Genomic DNA, 22198 nt, shown 5'->3' with positions numbered 1-22198 from the left:
ATTGAGTGTATTTCTGGGTCCTTAGCTTCTGCACTAAATACAATGCCTGCTTTGTTCTGCTACAAGCCGGTGATTTACCAGTGTATCACTTACATGGGAAATTATGGTTCGGGCAAAGTATAAATCAATGTTTAGTACCCGAGTACACAACCACAACCATTTCTAATAATGTACATTGACCTCTCATTCTTATTACACTCTGAAGTCAATTTCTGCCTAAAGCGCAGATATTTTGTGGGTCTGCCACATTGCTTTAGTATGATACACGCCTTTTGTATTAGTCTCCTAAGACAGCAGTGTAATAGAGTTTCCTCTTGTATATAGACGTCTGAAGCCGGGTACGGAGTGTGCTTATTGATGAAGAAGGGGTTATGTCTGTCTAGAGTATAGGGAAGATTGTATTATTTTACTGGAAGTTGACATGTCAAGCAAAACAAGGGAACCACTGTACCAAGGCTATTGAGGAAGAAATATTGTAGCTTATTTTAGTAGTTGATTTGGTGACATATCAAAAACTCGTCTCCAGGTAAAAGGTACAGATGTACTAGAGCAGAGATGGAGCTGCATTTTATTGTACCTGGTGCAAAGGGTGAGTATGCCGCTCTAACCCTGCATTAAAATTCTGTAACCAAGGCAAAGTGACTTGTCACTCCCTCTAGTATTTAGCATTTGGGGAACATGCCCCTATTGTGCCCCATAGATATCTCCCTAATTTATTAACAGGGATGCAATACATAATAGAAGGTGCAAGTTCCAATTACACCTGATTCCTGAAGTCTGAGCGAGTAGAAAGTGTCTCTCTGCCTGTCCCATCAGAAAAGTTCAATACTGTAAAAGATGCACGATATGGTTCAGGTTCCATGGTAGATTTTGCTCTGGGGCCCAGGAATTTTGTGGTATTTTTCTATTTAGTGCTGAATTGTTCATTATTAGAGATGAGCGAACAATAAAATGTTCGAGGTTCGATATTCGTTTCGAGTAGCCCCTCAATATTCGACTACTCAAATTGAATATCGAACCCTATTATAGTCTATGGGGGGAAAATGCTCGTTTCAGGGGTAGGCAACATTCGATCAAATTATACTTACCAAGTCCACGAGTGAGGGTCGGGCGGGATCGTCCGTGCAGTCTTCTCCTTGCAGCGTCCCCCCGGCATCTTCCGGCTCTGAATTCACTCTGCCAGGCATCGGGCCTGGGCAGAGCCAACTGCACATGCCCGCACTACAAGCGGACAGGCGCACTCTGCTCTGCCCAGGCCCGATGCCTGGCAGAGTGAATGAAGAGCCAGAAGACACTGCGGGGAAGCTGCACGGAGAAGACTTCTAAAGGTAGGAGAAGAACCAGCGTTGATTGGCCGACTGTATAGCATTCGGCCAATCAATGCTGGTTCTGCATCAAACTTTTACATTCGAACAGTGAGTGGTACTCGATCGAGTACGAGTATTTTGAATACCGTAGTATTCGATCGAATACCTACTTGATCGAGTACTACTCGCTCATCTCTATTCATTATAACTAAAAGGACTGCATCAGACGGTTAGAGTTCAATATTCTTGCTCTCACAGTAGATATTACCAGTGACTTACATGTTGATTATGTTCCTTCTAAGCTCTGGATGCTCCTTACTGAAGTGGTTAAGGAGGTGGGCAACGGTTCATCAAATGTTGGTAGTCAGAAAATTTAGGGCTAAGGAGTCAATCCTGTGGTGGGTTAAGAGTCACAAACCCATCAGCTGCTTATCCATCAGCTGCTTACCCACACCCACAGCAGTGGACAGCAGAATAACACATCCAAATACAAATCTCATCTACATGCTGTGACTAGGATTGAGCGATCGGGAAAGATCAGATCCCGATCGGCGATTGATCAAATTTCATGATCGGGATCGGCTGGAAAATGATCGAAAATTGGATTTTAAAAACGATCCTGAAATCTCAACATTGGCACAACTCTAGCTGTGATTAAAACTTACAGGGTGAAATGACCTGTATTGAAGGTTTTAGATCTACATGTCAATTATTGGAGTGGGTTTTACCTGCAGAGATTAACATACTAAATAGAAAGATAAAATAGAAAAAAATTACAGTTGTCAAAATATGGTGCCATAAAAAATTTGAGTAGTAAAATGACAAAATTTATATTCCTCAACATTAAAGTTTGCAACAAGAAGGAAAAGTCTTGGAATAATGGAAATTACAGGACTGATAGATATGTTAATGATATGCAAATGATAAATAATGCAAACAAGATACTCAAAATGTCTTAATTTATTCAGTATTGGGTATGAAAAATACAGAAATAAATGCAATTACACATCTTGCCATGCTATCAATAAAGTTATTAATAGTTATCTGAGAAATGGTATGGTATGCTACACTGAATGTGCTTGGGTACACAAATCATCAAGATTGGCCACTGGCAGCTAATTGCAATTGCCATCCAATGATTTCCCATACATGGTCAATGGAAGACAAGTCCGGTGACACTGCAGGCCATAGTAACACAAGCAACATGCGGCCTCAGGTTGACCTGTAGAAAAATGGCTTTTGGGATGCTTTAAAAAAATGGCTGCACCACTGGTTCCACAAAGAAATTAATGTAATGTTGAGCTGTAAATGTAAACAAAATAAAGACTAGAAGGAACTGATACCATAGGATTAGTGTGACATTCCTTCCCATGTCCAGACCAATCTCTAGCCATTCTTGGATAGACCTCCATTCCAGTCTCCATTCCCATATTGCTGTGCACCATGGTAGCCTTAGAAAGCAGTTGTGTGTGGTCAATAGAGCTCCTACAGTTGGAGTTTGTCTTATAAGCCCCTGTTTTATCATTTGTGTCGACACAGTTTGCCACCCTCAGTTTGGGATGTGACCACCAATTTCACTTGTAGTACAGAAGTGATCCCTATGCACCATTGTTCCAATCAGATATTTCCATGTAGAGATTCGTCTCCTTGAACCTCTTTATATGATTCTAGTATAATGTACTTCTCTCAACTACCTGGGTAGAACAGTGCCGCATATATAGCGTGTATATATATATATATATATATATATATATATATATATATATATATATATATATATATATATATATATGTGTGTGTTAAAAAATACTGCTCCAAAAAATGCATGTAATCTGACCATTTGAGGAGCATGGTGCCACTACATGGCTGATTGATAATAACAGGCCTCCCAACTGTCCCAGATTCTGCGGGACTTTCCCGGATTCGGGGTCCTGTCCTGCAGTCCCGGTCGCATTAACATGCCACTTACAATTATGTAAAATAGGCTATCTCTATAAAGAAAAATGAAATCAATAATACATTCAAGATGACATGCATGTAAATAGAATATTTCCAAGTGCTACATATTTTTTCTTGCTTATCCATCTCTAGTTGAAATCCCAGCACATAAGATGTGTGAATAGGCTCCATACTGCACTACATTGATGTCTAGAAATTGCCTACATTGTTGGGGCGGGTTCACGTGACTAAACATGCCCTATGTATGTAAAGTACGATGTAGCGGCAGAAAATCTACATTATAATGTATGCTATTTTATATGTAAATTGCAGGTGGCTTTTTTTTTATCTGAGTTAATATATTTTTAGAGTGAAGTTTGTTTTTTGTATTCACTGCCTCAGACTCAATAAGTGTCAATAAATCAGAAATGACTAGCTCCATCAATTAAATATCCTTCAGGCGGTCCACAATAATGATAGATAGATGGATAGGAGATGGATGGATAGATAGGTAGATGGATAGGTAGGTAGATAGATAGATAGATAGATAGATAGATAGATAGATAGATAGGAGATAGATATTCTTTAAATACACTATTTAAAACTTCTTTGGCTTTGTGGTGACCATCGTCCATATATGATAATGGCTGATAGAGTATATTAGTTGGAGACTTACAAAGCCACTTTCGATCCACTGGGGGATTATGGGAAATATGCAAATCTATTGGTTTGGCTAAACTTCGTATCATAGCAATAGGCTTGTTGATAACGTCATGCATGATGTTTAAGGGGGCTGTCCCTAGAGGGCAGCAAACAGAGGCATCATAGCCCTAATAAGAGAATGGTAAATATTAACTTTAATAAAGGTGTAGAACATTTTCAAGAAAAATTGCAAAAGAAGATCCAGTAATCCAGAAGGATCAAAAATTAAAATACAATTTATATTGTTCCCATGCAAATAAAAAAAATGAAGTGTTACATGTCTTCAAAGAGTGCAACAAAGGCCCGTGCTTCGGAGATTATCCTCGCGTCCTCTGAATACTATAGACATGTGAGTTGGGCTGTAGACATTCTTTACGTAGTCTATTTTCATCTTCAATAGGATTCAGGCTGTCTTCACAACCAAACAGCACCCCTTGCAACTTCATGGGTTGCCTACCAGTAGGGTTGCCTACTGGTAAGAGAGTCAGTCATCTGGCTGCTATGAAGCCCCTCAAATACCATGGTAGTCATCGTCTGTGGTATCTAAGAGCCAGTTCACATAGGGTTAATGCGCTTGCATTCTGGCACGTATACACGTGTCAGAATATGAGCGCTCAAAACAGATCCCATTCATTTCAATGGGTCGTAATATGCCCGTAAAGACCCATTGAAATGAATGGGATCTGTTTTGAGCACTCATATTCTGACACATGTATACGTGCCAGAATGCGAGCGTGTTAACCCCGTGTGAACTGGCCCTAAGGGTTTCACGTCTAAAATTGATGCTATCATTGATCGTAGCGGTACAACACAGCTTACACCTGAGTACTATGGAATAGGTGCTGCTGCTCCTGAGCTTGTGCAATATTCCCGTTATACACATCCACGCTAAGAGTGTGATAGGTGATATTAATTGGATTTTTATTGCTTTTTTAGTAGACTACATTCTGCTGTTGATCTGCTGATCTAATGTGTTTTTTTAATTGAACAAAAAACGGATAAAAATACAAGACTGACGCCAAAATGAAAATGTCATAATGTATTCTTAAGTTCTATTCAGTATTGATAGACGCAAATGGTGGGGGGTGACATTGAAATGGAGGTGCTGCAATTCTTCTGCGCTAAATAGATGCCTGAGTCATTGATCTGCAGTGTCACATAATAGATCCTTCAATGCAGAGCTATGTATCCCTTATCTGTCAACTCAAACAAGTCATGGTGAGCCAATGCAGCTTTTTATCTATGGATGAGATGGAGGAATTGTACAGGAAAGCATAGAGGTGAAAGCAATGTCAAATATTTATGGCAAAATATAATGTAAGATAAAAGTTCCATTATTTTGGTTGTAAACCCGGTGTTTGTTCTACACTATTGCTAAGCTTGAATCACACAATAAATCACGTTCAGTAATGTTAGAGATACAGATGTGCCTCCCTTTCTGCTCCTCTTGGCTGGACATGTCTCAATACAGGTGTAGCTAAATTAACCGGAACTTGTGCAATTGGTTAAACTATCGCAGTAAGTTATCTTATCACAGAGGACAAGGAAAAACAATACAAGTCACTGGAAAACAAAAACTTTTTAATGAGTGTTCATTATTTGTGTCTTCTGTGATAAAAAAAATATCACGCCGCAGCAGTTTAAGCAATTGTAGATTGCAATTGTGTGTATCACAACATAAACCGTTTTTCACGATATTGTATCACAAAGTGATACAACACAGTTATATGCTACGTATTATATATAGTATATGTCCATACTAGTGTTGAGCGAGTAGCATTCAATCGAATACTGCATCGGCACAGAAATGCGTGTAATTGGCCGAAGACCAAGGGGTTAAACGCATTGAATATTCAAAGCATTTAACCCCTTGGTGTTCGGCCAATTACACGCATTCCTATGCCAACGAGGTACTCGCTCAACATTAGTCCATACGTGGCTACCTGGCAGTTGTGTTGTGAACTGGAGACTGTCAAGGGTTTTGCGATTTTATCAGAATATTTTATTAGATTCATTTCATGTGATATTGATCTAAATTAAGGCTGGATACTTATTTATGGCCCGTAAAGCAATTTAGGAATGTGTTTTTATTTTCTGAGTTACTATTAGTTTATTTTTATTTGTTTATATATTTATTATATATATGTCTATACATTTCTGCTATAAAACTATATAAATTGATATTATATATAATCTGTGCTGCAGTTTATAGAAATTCACAACTATTATTGTCTATACGGTATAATCTCTGCTAGAAATAGATCAATAGAAGTACAAAACTGTATAGAGAACTGTGCTATAAATGGATCATAGTTCACTTCTATGATATATATATATATATATATATATATATATATATATATATATATATATATATATATATATAGTGTGTGTATATATATATATATATATATATATATATATATATATTGTGTGTGTGTGTGTGTATATATATATATATATATATGTTTAATCTCTATTCTGAAAAGATTTATAGAAGACCACTTGTATTATATTACCATCTCTGGACTAAATAGATCAATAGCAGTTCACTACTGTTATATAAGTTCACTCGCTGTTATGAATACTGGATAGGAATTTACTATAGTTATATTATATATATTATCTCTGGGGTTGAGCCGATCTTTAGATTTCAGGATCGATTTTAAAATCCGATTTCTGATCATTTTCCAGCCGACCCCGATCGTGAAATTTGCTCAATCACCAATCAGGATCCAATCTTTCGCGATCGCGAAACCCTAGTAATGATACATATTTGAATAGAGTTGAGCCGACCTTGAGATAACCTCTGACCTCAATCCTGCCGGAAAAGATCGGGATCGGAATTTCGATCGCGATCGTGAAATTTACTCTATCGCTGATCGGAATCCGATCTTTTCCAATCCTGATCGCTCAACCCTAATTATCTCTGCTACAAATAGATCAGTATGAATTCACCATTATAAGGGTTCCTTCAGCAAGTGTTTTTTTTTTTTTCTGTCTTTCCCTCTGTCAAAAATTAAATTGGCCAGAATGTGTTTTTTTAAAAAAAAATTCAAGGCATTTTATCCGTCTTTGGCAGTTTTTTCAAAGATCACTACTACCCGATATATAATCTTGTCTATAAATAGATGAATAGAAGATCACCACCAGATATATAATCTCATCTATAGATAGATCCATTGAAGTCCACTATTAATGACTTTTTAATTAGCCACTAACTTTGTCTTAGCCAAAACAAGTTTCTTGCTCATGTAGCGGTTCATCCCCGTGGACCCTAAACAAGCCAGTCCTCAACTAATTATGCCAATTTTTCCTCCTCCTGCCTCTGTCTACAAATGATTGCTACATGTTCATCATTACTTATTCATAAGCAGGAAGCTTGGGCTACTTCTATATCATTTCTTTTATTAATTGGCAACGGGGGATTAGGTGTTTGGCACTTCTTCAATCTCATGATTTCGGCCTGCTGTTTTTCCTCATTTTGAGGGACATCTTCTCTTGTCTTTAAGACTGATCTCTCTGCATGACCAGATGGGGAGTTGGTGCTTGGCATTGTGTCTTCGGGTGTCCTGCTGCTCTGTGTCCTGTCTACCTACTCCGCGAACACATTTATCTTTTATGAAAGCAGAAAGCTTCCCTACAGCAATAATATACTTAATTGATACTGAGCAAACTTGTGCTTGTAGTTTACATAAACCAAACTCACATGTAAATACTGTGGGAAGTGCATTTATTCTGACACTTATCTGTTTGGAAGGGATTCATAGTATATGGAGCAAAAACTCTAGATCCAGTTATAAGCTACTTTACAGAAAAAAGATTCCACCTTATACTGTCGTTAAATGGGTTGTCACTAGAGATGATCGAGTAGATATTCGATCGAATGCTACGGTATACTTATTGCCTATTTTTTATTGTTAGAATCGTCCTTTAAAATCAAATAAAAGATTATGGTTAACAAAATGGAGGCAGTTTAGCATTTACTTTAAATAATCTCGACTAGAGATGAGCGAGTAGTATTGGATTGAATACCTCGCCGACATAGGAATGCGTGTAAGCGTCCGAACACCAAGGGATTAAGCGCATCGAATATTCACTATCCACCTATCCCCTTGGTGTTCGGCCACTTACACGCATTCCTATGGGAGCGAGGTATTTGATCGAATACTACTCGCTCATCTCTAATCGAGATCACTATACTGTAGTTGACAGTGTAAGAATTAAGTTAACTTTAGCATGGACTACAACCCCATTCTGTTACAGTTAATAGAATCGACATGTCTGCTTAACCTAAGCCCATGTTCTTTGCATAAAACATAAGGCAATTCCGGTATTTCTTCAATATACTACAGAAGGGATTCATTAATACCTTTGCACTTTTTTAGGCTTAAAAAAGTCACAAATCACGGCTCGAGAGACTTTTTTTTTGTTTTTTGCATTATTCAGTTTTGAAACCTGCCAACAATAGTGGCTAAGGTTTATTTGCAGTAGCCATGGTGTGCTCATTCAACAGAGGTTTTAACACTGAAGCCAGAAAGTGTCTCAGATCTAAACCTGCACATGGAAAGTGAAGACTTTACCTTCTGGCTTGGACAGTCCAAAGTGCATCAAGTTAATGAAAATGCAGAATTTTGTCCAATTTCCTCCGAGGAACTTTTCTTTAAACCTACATATGAAATCGTTTTAATAAGTGTGAGCCTATTTGTATGAGGATAAAGCTACACATTGCAAAAATGCTGCGACTTACACTACCTGCAAAGGGAATGGCATTCTGGCTAATCCCATCCACATGTTGCACAAAGAAATCACCAGTGTAAAAGCAGCATGTGAATAATAACTGAATATTAGAATTATACACAGTCCAGTCATATTAATGTGACCACCGCCTACTTTTGACGTCAACGTTAAATAACTAATCGCAGAAGGCACGTGTCATCAGCCATCTGGGTGTACTCATCATTGTGGAAGGCAAGATGGATCACCACAAGTATGCAGCTATCCTTGCGGACCATGTTCACCCCCACATGCAAATTGTTTTACCTCAGGATGATGGCAGGACCAGTAGGACAATGCGACATGTCATAAAGCTCGTAGTGTACGTGGGTGGTTCGATGAGCACCAGGATGAGTTTACCGTACTCCCTTGGCCAGCAAATTCCAGAGACTTGAACCCAATCGAGAAACTGTGGGATCACCTCGATCGGGTTGTTCGCGCCATGGATGCTCAACCGTGTAACCTAGCGCAGCTGGCTATGGCACTGGAGTCGGCATGGCTCAACATCCCAGTGACCATCATCACAACATCCCCTCTCTTCCTGCACGTCTCGCAGCGGTCCGCCAAAGGTGGTTATTCTGGATTTTGACAAGTGGTCACATTAATATGACTGGACTGTGTAATAACTCTGCAAAAATGCTGTGAAAAATGCTGCGGAAAAAAACGCAATGTGTTTCTGCTGTGTTTTTTTCTGCTATATTTTCTATGTGGGGCCTCAGCCTAATAAAGGATTTAGGGTATGTTTACACTTAGCTAATAACCTGCAGATTTTTTGTTTCGGATTTGCCAAATCTGCAGTGTATTCTAGTAGCAGCAAAGTGGAGTTCAACTCTCACCCACATGCTAAAGAAAACAGCCTAGAAATTGCTCTACGGTGCAGAGATTAAATCTGCATTACCGCATTGTCTGCACTTCAGATGTTACCCTGTCAAATGATTTTGCTGCAAAATTTGATAAAGATCTGCATAGTTCCATAGTGTGACTGATGCTCCAGTAATAAGGAACAAACCCTATGATAAAAGCTAGGTTGTAGCTAGGTGTTTTTTCCAGAGGATACAAGGATTTAGTTTACTGTCCTAACCCAGCCAAGATAAAGTGACTTGTTGGCACCACCACGGCACACTGGGCACTTGTTCAGTCAGCTATATTCCTGATATAAGTGTATCGTAGCCATAAAGAACAATCCCTGCTCGGCTCTGCTGGGTGCGGCGCAGTCTGAGGATCTTTTCTCTTGGCGTCCTTATCTACACTGGATTATACAGTAATGTTTCCAGTTTTGTATGCTAATGTGTTTGGGCTTTTCATCTGAATCACCTCAGCCTCCTCTAAGTAAAGTTAACAGAGCGGCTTTTGCTGATTTTGATCCCCCATGCAATGCTTTAATGTCTTTTAACAGCTTTTCATAATGTGATACAGAATAGAACACATTATTCATTTGCTTAAGACTGTTTTAATTGTCAGTGATTGGATTTTAACTGTGATATAATTGGATTTTAATTATGTTATTTATAACAATATGTATCTTGCATTAAGATGAAATCGGCTTTTTTTTCTTTTTTTTTTTTTAATCCTGGGTGTGAATGTTTCTGCCGGCAGTAGCGATTATTCAACATAAAACATAAATTTACAGTGGGAGATAATTTATTTGTTTAGATCTAGTTATTCATTGCCTCTTGTAGGAGATCCAAGTTCTTCTGGGAGTCACATCATCTGATCATGATTGACTTTCCATTATCTTCAGTGAGTTGGTTATGGGACTTGTAAGATTTTTCTTATTGACATTTAGATTCAATGAACAGTGTGACAACTGGAGAAAGGAAATAATGAATATACTGTATGAGGCATGGAAATATATTGACCAATTCACTCTATTTGCTCTCGAGTATCTTGGGCTGGAAAAACACATGCCATTTTGATGCAGTACTTGAGGCAGAAGTGGATTTAACAGGAAAGAGAAGTATAACCTTATTTATTGCTTCTTTAATTTACATTTCAAAAAGGGAAGCAAAAATTATCTTGGCCCATTTCTTTTCTTTTCTTTCCTTTAAATACATAAAAAAAATTCAATTAAAAACTGTTTTAAAGGGGTTTTCAAGGCAAAAAAATAAATAAATAAAAAAGGTGTGTTAATGCTTTTAATAGGTTAATAAGTGCAACCAAATACCTTTAGCAGTGTTTTGAGTGATTTCTGGGTTTCTCTGTGAGCTCCTGGCATCTTCTGCATTAGTTTACAAGGGTATCTTTGTGTTCTGTGCTTTCCTACAACTACCACGATGACTTGGGATTCATTCAGAGCTTAGTGACACCACCTCCCTCTCTCTCCCTCTCTCCCTCTCCTTTTCTCGCTCCCTCCCCCTTACTGTTTCTCTAGCTAGCTCACCCAATACTAGCCCTTCCTAACTAACTCAACCCTCCCACTCTGGCTCTTTGCCCAGAAGAAATGATGTCCCGTGCTCAGAAGATCCTTATTGGAAGACAGGTAAGTAGGATGAAGTGGAGGGGGTTAGTATACAGTAGGTGACATTCTGTTTTCCCCCTTCTGAAAATGGAACACCACTAGAAAATGCGCATGGGGAAGTCACATGACCGCCCTGATGATCTAGGTGATGTTATAAGGTGAAAGGCAAAGTGCTGGAGTCCTGCTATATCAGCTCCAGAGTACTGACATGTGTCTTGTCCAGGGCAGGTCTGGAATAGGTTACAGCCCCAGGTGGGGGTAATAGGCTCATTACTGGCCCATAAAAGGCTGCTGAAACTGCACTTCAGGGCAGATCCTGAGAAGAGAGGAAGTGGCTGGGTCTGTCCTGTCACTGAGAGCCTTGGGTTACGGTATGGTGGTTTTTTTGGTTGATTCGTGTGGCTGATGGTAAACCAAACATACAATTAGTATTTTTCTGTTTAGTTAGCGCTCGGACTGGCAGGATTTTTGATGTTATTTTGCCTGAAGTTAAGGCTGTATTTTATTTTACTCATTTTTGTGCCTGACATAAAGGTTTATCTATTTTGCTATTTTTTTGCCAAATAAACCGTTCTGTTGCCAGATTTGTGTCCCTGTCTCAGACTGGTTGGGTCCGCACCACTGCTTCTGCTGAGCTACCTTCCCCACAGTGAATATAGATCTTTTGGTAACCTAAGTAATTTAAAAGGTAAGCGGGGTGGAGGGTGTTTAGCTTAGATTAATAAGATCAATTTATCCTGGACAACCCCTTTAAAAACTGTAAGTAAATCCAATGTTGATATTCTCTTCCCAATATAAAATATACAATAAAAAGAATATCCAGACTTTAATGAGCCATAATTCATGTGGTGCAATGGGGATCAACCTTGTAAATCCCTGATTCCTGCACAATCTGTATTATCTTCCTTAGGTAAGTTCACACAGGGTTTTTTGGTCCGGAACCTGAGGCAGAGGCCTCCTCAGGTTCAGTACCAAAATACAGGTAGCTGCGAGTAGCAGTTGCGCACTCCACTCCAGATTAGGCCCAAATGAATGGGACTAGTCAGGAGGCAGGTTCTTCACATGGATGTCACGAGGCAAATCTGCCTGAAAGAATAAGCTGCTTTTTCCGGGAGCCGGAACAAACGGCTTCCAGAAAAAAGAACTGACTGGCTCCCATTGATTTCAATAGGAGCTGTCTTTTTGGTCAGGAGTTTGAGGCAGATACGGCCTCAAAATCCTGACCAAAAAACCCTGTGTGAACTTACCCTTACTCACATAACCGATCAAGTGAATACAAAGAACCTGTTGTAAGATCAGGTAGCTATTACATTGTATTGGTTATCCATGCTACATGGGTAGCAGTTCAATTTTGTCCTAGAAAGCTGAGGACACACAACTTGGCCACACTGCTGAATTTATTTATTTATTTATTTGTTTAAAATGTAGATTGTGATCCCCATATAGGGATCACAATGCACATTTTTTTCCTATCAGTATGTCTTTGTATAATGGGAGGAGATCCACGGGGAGAACATAAAAAAACTCCTTGCAGATGTTGTTCCTGGCGGGATTCTAATCCAGGGCTCCAGCAGTGCAAGGCTGCAGTGCTAACCACTGAGCCACCATGTTGCCCCTCTGCTGAATTTTTTTATCTAGGAAATTCAGCAGCACGTTTTGTTGCAAGCTGCTTCAGCCTTGCCTCTGGTGGTTTTTGCTGAAGACTACAGGAAGGTGGATGGTTTTCGCTAGAATTCCATCTACACCTTGCGGAAAAATACGTTGTGATTTCCAAAACCACAACAGTTTTAACAAAAGGACAGTATCAAGGCCTATGAACGTACAGCACTGCTTCCTGTTTTGAAAAAAAGCACATTTAAAAAAAAAAAAAATCATAGTCATAGGATATTAATGAGATCTTACGTGAGAACAGAGTGACTTTCTAAATTAAGTGAAAGAAGTTCCAGCCGAGATGTACATCATAATTCTTTAAGCAATAGCAGACGAGAGCAGATGTCTGTATCACTTAGGCAGAATCATAGAGGTGGAATTAAACACAAGCCAGATTGGAAACGGTAACAACATTGACGACAACTAGTGAAAGTTATTTCATCTTCAGATCCCGGCACAGTGAAAAAAGTTTTGCGCTATTGAATAAATATTACTCATATTGTATATTTCTTCCCTCTGATGACCTCTTGCTCTTCAAAATGCTGTAATGCAGAGTATACGGGAGACAAATCTTCCCTCAGATGACATTATAGTAATTGCTTTGCCAGAAGGAGGTACTCTTTTATATAGAAAATGATATCTATAGTCCAGTCCACCTCCACACTATCATCACGTCAAGGTGACTGAATGAATTACTCATCTGACAGGATAAGCCTTATCTGGCAACAGTCTTGCTATCTGTACCGAAAGCAGGATGTCCCCGATGACAGCGCAATACATAGAGACTCATTCATAAGGACCAGATTTATGGAACAATCTTCTATTAGCATAATTAAGGTAGAATAAAGCGAGATAATTTGTTTGCTGTAAATGCTGAGAGACGCCAGAAAAAAAAAAAAAAAATTCCAAGGAGAAAGGATAAGTAGAAGGATCACAGAAGTGGATAAATATGGCTGCTGGAATAATTGGGACACGTAATTGAATGACTGTGTTTGTATTGCATAGAATTATTATGCAGAGTCAGACATTTGTCTGTTAAATGTTTGATTTATGGAATATACATACGAAAAGTAGATATAACATTGTTTACACATGTAAGATTCAATTCGCTGCTTGGGAGTCATTTATCAAGATGCCAAGACTACTGCACAATTCTAAAACCTAATCTTTACGTTTGGAAGTTGTGTGTGCAGTGGTGCTGAGTACGTACCACGTGGGCTTCAGTAGATTTTATGGTCTCATTTGTCGGTATACTGTATACAGATCAGTGCCATAACAGAAAACTAAGAATGGGGTAGCCATTGATTCTAGGAATGAATTATGGCTCATAGTTAGGGTTTAGCGATCATGTTTGGAAAAGATCGGATTCTGATCGGCGATCGAGAAAATAGGGTATAGCCTCAGTAGGTGGTTATATGAGTGTAGCAGTAGCCATTGCTACGAGGCCCTGAACCCTGAGGGGCCCCCAAATATACTACTATTATAATGGCAAAAGGTTGGTAGGGGTCCAATTACAGAGTCCGCACTGGGCCATGGTGCTTCAAGTTTTGCCTTTGGGTGGTAGTTGTTTCACTGTGGTATGTACTGACTTATCGATATTCTGTATTTTTATTTTTATTTTGCTTTGTGCCACTTATGACACAGGGAGGGGTCACATCTGCGCCCGGTCTCTGCTTTGTGGGTTTCTGTCTTCTGCCAACAGGAGATGGAAACCCAGCAGTCAGTGTTCGCCCATGAGCGTCTTCTGGTGTCTGTGGTGAAACCGTTTTCTTTTTAACCGAACACAAAAGTCCAGCATGTCCGACTTTGTGTCCGGTTATAAAAAAAAAAAAAAAAAAAAAAAAAAGTTTTGCCGCGGAGAGACCAGAAGATGCTCACAGGAGGACACCATCAAATTAATTGGTTTGAAATTAATTGGTTTGAAAACTGACTGCTGGTTTCAGTCTCCTGTCTAGTTTCTCGGGCAGAAGATGTAACCCTGGAAGCGGAGACCGGGAGCAGGTATGAACCCGCCTCAATGTGTAAAAGACAAATATTGTGTTCTTTTGGGGTTTAAACTGTATCAGTAAAAATAAAAAATATAAGTAATATTGTATTTTGAATGTACACAATTGTAACAACCTATATATTATATTTATCATACACAACAACCTTTTTTAGAAAATAACTACACAATTTATGATAACTTGTGTTATATGACCAAGGAAACACTGACAAATTTCTTGTCTAGCAACTACATTGACCCAAAAGTTAAATGGATAGAACAGTTGGAGCTCAGGGGCAAAATAGAGAAAAACTCTACAGTACATGCCCAAAGCCAAAATGGATGGGTATTGAAAGGTTTGCAAACTACAGGCTCGTACTAGCCCATGGATGAAATGGTGAAATCCCCAGGTGGTCCTCAGATCGTCCTGGCATGGCTCAGTACATTATTATACTGCATATTATACTCCTTATACAGCAACCAGGCTCTGTATCAGTATAACATGCTTAGTAAATTATTTAAGAAACTACCCAGTTTATTTGTATATACTGAAGACACATTGGCAGCTGAGATGGCATCTTAGTGTAGACTTGGACTAACTAGTATCCTTCTGTGCTTAGCCAAATCTTCTTAATCGCATTGCAGGAGCTCCAACCATCTTTTAGACTCTTACTGCTTGTGATCAGTATAGATAACCTCACCTAGGAGCCGTTTCTGACTCCCGGAGAAAAGAAGCGAGATGCTTATTCTTCAGGCCGATTCACCTTGCGATTCGGCCTGAAGACACTCCCTCCTCCGGACTAGGCCCATTCATTGGGCCTAATCCGGAGTGGAGTGTGCGACTGGATGTTGGTGCAGTGCACCTGAAATCAATCGCGGCTACTCGTTTTTTGGTCCAGAACCTGAGGCAGCCTCCACCTCAGGTTCCAGACCAAAAAACCCAGTGTGATCCCAGCCTTAGTTTTTCTTCCTAAAACTGTATAAGGCTGAGTCCTCACATTGTGGAAAATGCAGCTTTCTTATTGTAGATTGTGTTGCCGTTTTTTAAGCCAAAGCCAAGTATGGCTACAAAAGCAATGGGAAACTTATAGGAATGTCTTATACATCTACCTCCTGCTCAATCCACTCCTGGCTTTCTCTCAATCGCAGCAAAATCTGCAACAAAAAAAAGCTGCATTTCCACAACGTGGAGCCTTAGCCTGAATAAACCAATAACTAATGGTTACCAGTTGCCTTGTGGTCTAGTGTTTAGCACTGTTTCTTGTAGCAATGAGTTCCTAGAGTCACATATAAGCAAAGACTAGATTTATCTTGGGAAACATACTGGATAATTTGGAATTTATGAACCCCAATGAGAATAGGAAATGATGTAAGTCATTTCCATCTTTGTACAGTGCTGTAGAATGTGATGAGCGAGTAGTATTCAATCGAATACCTCACTGGCATAGGAATCCATGTACTTGGCCGTACACCAAGGGGTTAAATGCATCTAATACTCGAAGCGTTTAACCCATTGTTGTTCAGCGGATTATACGCATTCCTATGCCGGCGAGTACTACTCGCTCAACACTAGTTGGTGCTATATAACTATAACAAATGATTATCCATTGCCAATCAGTCTGACACTTCTAAAAAGTGATCAGGATCATGCGCCATAAACAAGGAGGAGGGTAACGCCTACTTGTCAGTTTATACATTTCTTGGAAAAATAAGATAGTAATGACAACAGGACACTGGATTGTAAGAAATAAATACTCCAGAATTATTACTGATGAAAAGCCAAAAATGAATTAGGATTTGCTTATTATGACGGCAGGTTCCCTTTAGGCAGGGATTTTTTTTCGGTAGACACTAAAGACATTAAAGCTAATCTATATTTTAACTACATTAGCGCTGCTTTTATGCCATCATTAGCATGCGATTCTCTGGAAAGTCATCTTTAGTAGAATGAATTTCTGCTTCTTGTTTCTTACGGGCTTGTATTGATGTACTAGAATCCATAGAAGACATGTCGTGATTTCCATATATTACAAAGAAATGAGATTTGCAATGAAAATGGAAAAAAAAAAGGTCTCTTCTGACAATTACATTTCCCAATAACACACAGAAGATTCTGATTTTGAGCGAAGACACTTTACTCTCTCCAGACCAGCCACATCCCCGAATAAGGGTTGAGAAAAAAAAATGGAATTAAACCAAGAAATGATAATCCGTATTGAAGAATCAGTTCATTAGAACTTGACAAATGCACATTAGGTAAAACACATTTTATGGGAGAATTTGTGATTTGTGTCAGGAAAGCGTGAAGTAGAGAGGAAATGCTCCCCACATGCCGCTAATATAATGAAAGCACTGATGGCTATATTACATTATTATAGAGATATTCACCGAAAGACTAAATTGACTTCTAATTATACATTCCACTTAAGACTACACTTGAGATACTGCTATCTATTAACCTTTTTGTCTTCGCTATTATCACCATTTTCTGCATGAGATTCTGTACAGTCTAGATTTACTTACAATTGATACTACAGTGATCTGAAATTTTTACTTAGGAAAAAACCTGGGACATGAACAATGCAGTAAAATCCATTGTAGAACGGGCGAGGGTGAGCAGAATGATATATAGGTTTGTAGGAAAATATATACAGTGTAACTTGTCATCTAGTCATTGAAATCTCTGCTCTTGCTATATTAAAGGGGTTGGCCACTTTCAGACCAATACTGAGACAATTGTTATTCTTTGTATAATAATATTCCAATATACTTTCTGTATCAATTCCTCACAGATTTTTAGATCTTTGCTTGCTTTCATTCATACAGATTACAGCCAGTGGATAAAAACCAGTCCATGACCATGTGATATACAGTCTATGGTCATGTGATATATGCGGTCCATGACCATGTGATATACAGTCTATGGTCATGTGATATATGCGGTCCATGACCATGTGATATATGCGGTCCATGACCATGTGATATACAATCCATGGTCATGTGATATATGCAATCCGTGACAATGTGATATACAGTCCATGGTCATGTCAGGTCAGCTTGTTATATAGTCACAGCACAATAATCAGACATCTACCTGGTAATCCTAAGTTATCCTAAGTTCCCATACACCAAATTACAATTTTTGTCTGTGTGCTATCCATTGCAATGTATCTGTAATTACTACTATCATAAGGACCCATTCATTTCTATGGCTCCATGCTCAAAGCTGTATTTTTTTATGGTTCCTTAGCCACCAACTATGGAGTAGATCCTATTCCTGCCCATTTTTGCATCTCAGTCTTATCTATTCTATTAATAGGGTCCATGGAAAAAAAGATACCGATACCTTCCATGCAGTCTGTGATTTCCACAGACTCACACATGGTCATATACATGGAGCCTTAAAAATTGAATACTCCTTTAAGGCCAGGGACCCATGTGGTGTAAACGACACTGTGTGGCAGTGGCGGAAACGCTGTGACAAAATCCACAGTCTAGCGAAACCCATCCACATGTTGCAGACAAAAAGTGATTTGTAAAGACCAGAACATTAGGAGTTAAGTATTTTTTGGCCTAATGAAGAAACATTTGTATTCCAAGTACTCTGCAAAGATGGAAAGACTACAGCTGGCCATACATTTGCAATAGCTGTCAGCCGTACAAATATTGCCCAGTCCGCAATACAAATGTATGCTGGGTTTAGTTGAGCATTTCTGTGTTTCCAACAGAGAGGAGAACGCAATGCTACTGGACACACCTGGTAGCACTCTCATCTACCCTGGGAACAAAGAACTGGGCATGTTGAAACTAAACATGTCTGACCATTCGTTTCCTTTGAGAGAGAGTCTGCAAACACCCATACACATAGGATAGTCACCCAGTTTTTCTGAAACTGGTGAGTTTGTCTAACTTTGCTCTGATGTGTATGGACACCTGCGATCTGAAGCTGTCTTGTAAATGGTCAGTAGGGATGAGCGATCGGAATCAGGAAAGATAGGATCCCGATCGGCGATCGAGCAAATATCGCGATCGCTGGAAAATGATCGAAATACGGATTTTAAAAACGATCCTAAAATCTTAAAATGGGCTCAACCCTGATGGTCATTATTTTGCTTGAAATCTCAAAGCTATTACTGTCCTATTGTTTTGATATGCTATATCATGCTTTGTGAGGGTGACGTGTGACCATATCTTGTTGTATTTCTGTTTCAGCGTGTGACTTGATGACCCAGGGAATTTTAGCCTTAGTGACGTCTACTGGTTGTGCCTCAGCAAACGCCCTTCAGTCATTGACAGATGCCATGCACATCCCACACATCTATGTACAACGTAACACTGCTGGATCACCAAGAACTGTCTGTCAACTAAACCCTAGCCTGGATGGAGAGGAATACACATTGGCTGCTAGACCACCAGTTCGCCTCAACGATGTCATGTTGAAACTAGTAACTGAACTACGATGGCAGAAATTCATCGTATTCTATGACAGCGATTATGGTGAGTGTTAACTGAGCATACCTGTATTCTTATAGAAAAATGATGTGGGCCACAAATATATTTTTGATTTACCACAGGGCTTGAATATACCTTGAGCCTCATAAATGTTAAGCCCCGTAAACACGGGACGCAGTATGGCGTATTTTGGTCCTGATTCTGATGCGGGATACTCTGGAAAACCCCCATGGTACTAAAGTCCCACATAACGTGTTGCAGCCAGAAAGGGCTGCGAAAAACTATCATTTTTTTTTCCACAGCAATTTTCACAGAAAGGCCCCATGTTGTGAAAATACAGCTTTTTTTGTTGCAGATTATAAGAACTTCCTATATATGTCCCATTACTTTTGCAGCCACATTTGGCTTTGGCTTAAAAAAAAAAAAAACGCAGCAAAATTGACAACAAAAAAAGGTGTGTTTGAGCAACGTGGAGTCTTGGCCTAAGACTGAGGCCACACATTATTTCAAAGCTACATTTTTTATGCAGATTCCTGCAGTTTTTTGAGCCAAAATCGAGAGTTTCTTATATTTCTCCTTTCTAGTAAATCTACCCCTTTGGCTTAAAAAACAGCATTGAATCTGCAACAAAATGCAGTATTTCTGCAACGTATTGCTTCTCAGGCTAGGTTTACATCTGCATTCATGTTGCCATTCGGGGGTCCGCTTGGTGACCCTCCAAATTGAAACCTAATCCGTATAAAAAAGCAGTTACCTTAGGAAACCCGTGGACCCCATAGACTATAATGGGGAACTGTGGTTTCCACTCGGTTTCCACCCAAAAAAGGCTAAAAATGCAGAGAGAAAAGCCAATGTCAGTCTTAGGGTGCATTCACATGGAATAATATGGCGCTGATTCTGCCACGGTAACTCGCAGCAGAATCAGCGCTGATAAAAAAGACTTCCGTTGACTTCAACAGGTTCCGTTTAAGGCACGTAACACATTGAAATCAATGGGAAGATTTTTAACTCATTGATTTCAATGTGTTACGTGCTCTAAACGGAACCCATTGAAGTCAATGGGAGTCTTTTTATCAGAGCTGATTTTGCTGCAAGTTATCGTGGCAGAATCAGCGCCTCTTTACACTGTGTGAATGCCCCCTTAGAGTGAAAAGTGCTCTTACATGCACAAGTCAACATGCATTAGATGGCCGGCCATTCATTTGAATATATAAGATGTACTGTATTGCTTTCCCAAGTAATAAGCGCTGGCCAACAGTGGGTGGAGTTGCTGGCTTCCATTTCAAAAGGTTTTTTTTTTTTTTTGTGAGACAGCCATTAAATGAAAAATAATAAAATAAAATAAAACAAATAAGTCCAATACTGTTCTTATTTGCATGTACCCACTCTGGGTTTGCTATGGTAGGAGCTGCTCTTACAGAGCTAACCCCTCTCTATAAATGATATATGTCTCTGTTATTTGTTAACAGCTGATATACATTAATGAAGTCTTAAAAATCTCTGAAAAATCATTAAAAAAGTTCTAGTAAGTAGTGAAAGATGATGATACGCCATAAAAGCTTAAAGAGGACAAGTCATCATCATGCATGTCTCTATTAGTAAAGCATTGCTGTACATCATTATATCTTATAGTTGTGTATAGGACGGTTTCCTTCTAGGACTTTATGAATGGGTATTATCAGTTTGGGGCCATTCCTAAATACACTGATCCTGGTCAATAAGTGCTGCCAGTATTGCATTGTTGAAGGAAACACCTCCTTAAGGGTGGGTTCACATCTGCGCCTATGCGCGCTTTAAGCAATCCTGCTGGGTTTCCGTCTTCTGCCCCGAGAAACTGGACACTGGATATGCAAGACTTTGAGTCCGGTTAAAAAAAAAACTGGTTTCGCCGCGGACAGGTACAAAACACTCACGGGCGCTCACTTGAATGGGTTTGAGAACTGACTGCCGGGTTTTCATTTCCTGTCCAGTTTCTCAAGCAGAAGACGGTAACCCACCAGGATTGCTTAAAGGGCGCAGATGTGAACCCACCCAAACAAGGAAAATGGTAACATCACTAGTCAATTGTTCTAGAACTTTGTAGGAAGAAACAAAGTAACAGCACAATATGAAAATGAAAATTGTAATTCAGTGGAAAAATAAAGTATCTATGAGATCGGACATGTCAGAAGAAGTAACCGCTCCTCTTTGTCAAACCGTAAGGTTATTCAGTCTTTGAAAGTTAATACAAATTTAAACAAAATGTATGAATTTAAATAGGGTGATGTTTATCATCTTGTTTTCTGTAAGGTGAGTGTCCTTTTAATATCATGCCATTTTTAGATCTTCTATTCCATAATATCAGTTTCACTTAGGTCAGAGTTTCAGGATGGTTTTACATGGTATTTTTTAATGAAGCATTGCATGCCATTATTACTAGCCGTAATACCTAGCACTAGTATGCATTTCACCTGTATGCTAAAACAAGAAGTAAAGCAAAGGTTTTCAATTTAATGGCCGTTACCATACTGGTGACATGTATAGTAACTTGCGATAAGCATTACGGAACTGGCATTCAGCTTTCCAGCAAAAACATTGTATTTTTTGGGATAGAGAGCGCTCAATAGTTGAATAATAATGCTCTGCCTGCTTGCACTCAACACTAGAGGGAGCTTAGAATTTTACTAGATGCTGTTTGATTTTTGAGTTCAATGCAATACCTCCTAAACGTCACATAGCAATAAGAAATGTAGAGGTAGCAGTCATTATTGGGCCCTGGACGCTGAGGGCGGCCCTAAGGTCCCTATGTCACATAAAATATACCACTGCATGATAGCTCAGTGGTCCAGACAAGTACATTATCAAGGAATGCGTGTGTTCTCCCCGTGTTTGGGTGGTTTCCTCTGGGTACTCCTATTTCATTCCATACTTCAAAGACAAACTGATAGGGAA

General features: G+C 39.2%; 1 protein-coding gene across 2 annotated transcripts in view; it reads left to right on the top strand.

The window, feature by feature from the left end:
• Window positions 1–22198, top strand: part of GRID1 (glutamate ionotropic receptor delta type subunit 1) — a 744143-nt gene that overhangs the window by 257723 nt on the left and 464222 nt on the right. For both annotated transcript variants that reach the window (XM_075258436.1, XM_075258437.1), the window contains exon 3: window positions 19028–19312. In XM_075258436.1, the coding sequence (XP_075114537.1) occupies window positions 19028–19312 (285 nt within the window). The remainder of the gene's footprint in view (window positions 1–19027; window positions 19313–22198) is intronic.

Source organism: Leptodactylus fuscus, chromosome 10, assembly GCF_031893055.1.
Source record: "Leptodactylus fuscus isolate aLepFus1 chromosome 10, aLepFus1.hap2, whole genome shotgun sequence".
NCBI classification, from domain to species: Eukaryota; Metazoa; Chordata; class Amphibia; order Anura; family Leptodactylidae; genus Leptodactylus; species Leptodactylus fuscus.
The sequence above is the reverse complement of the archived record's forward strand: the minus strand, read 5'-3'. Positions and strand labels throughout refer to the sequence as shown.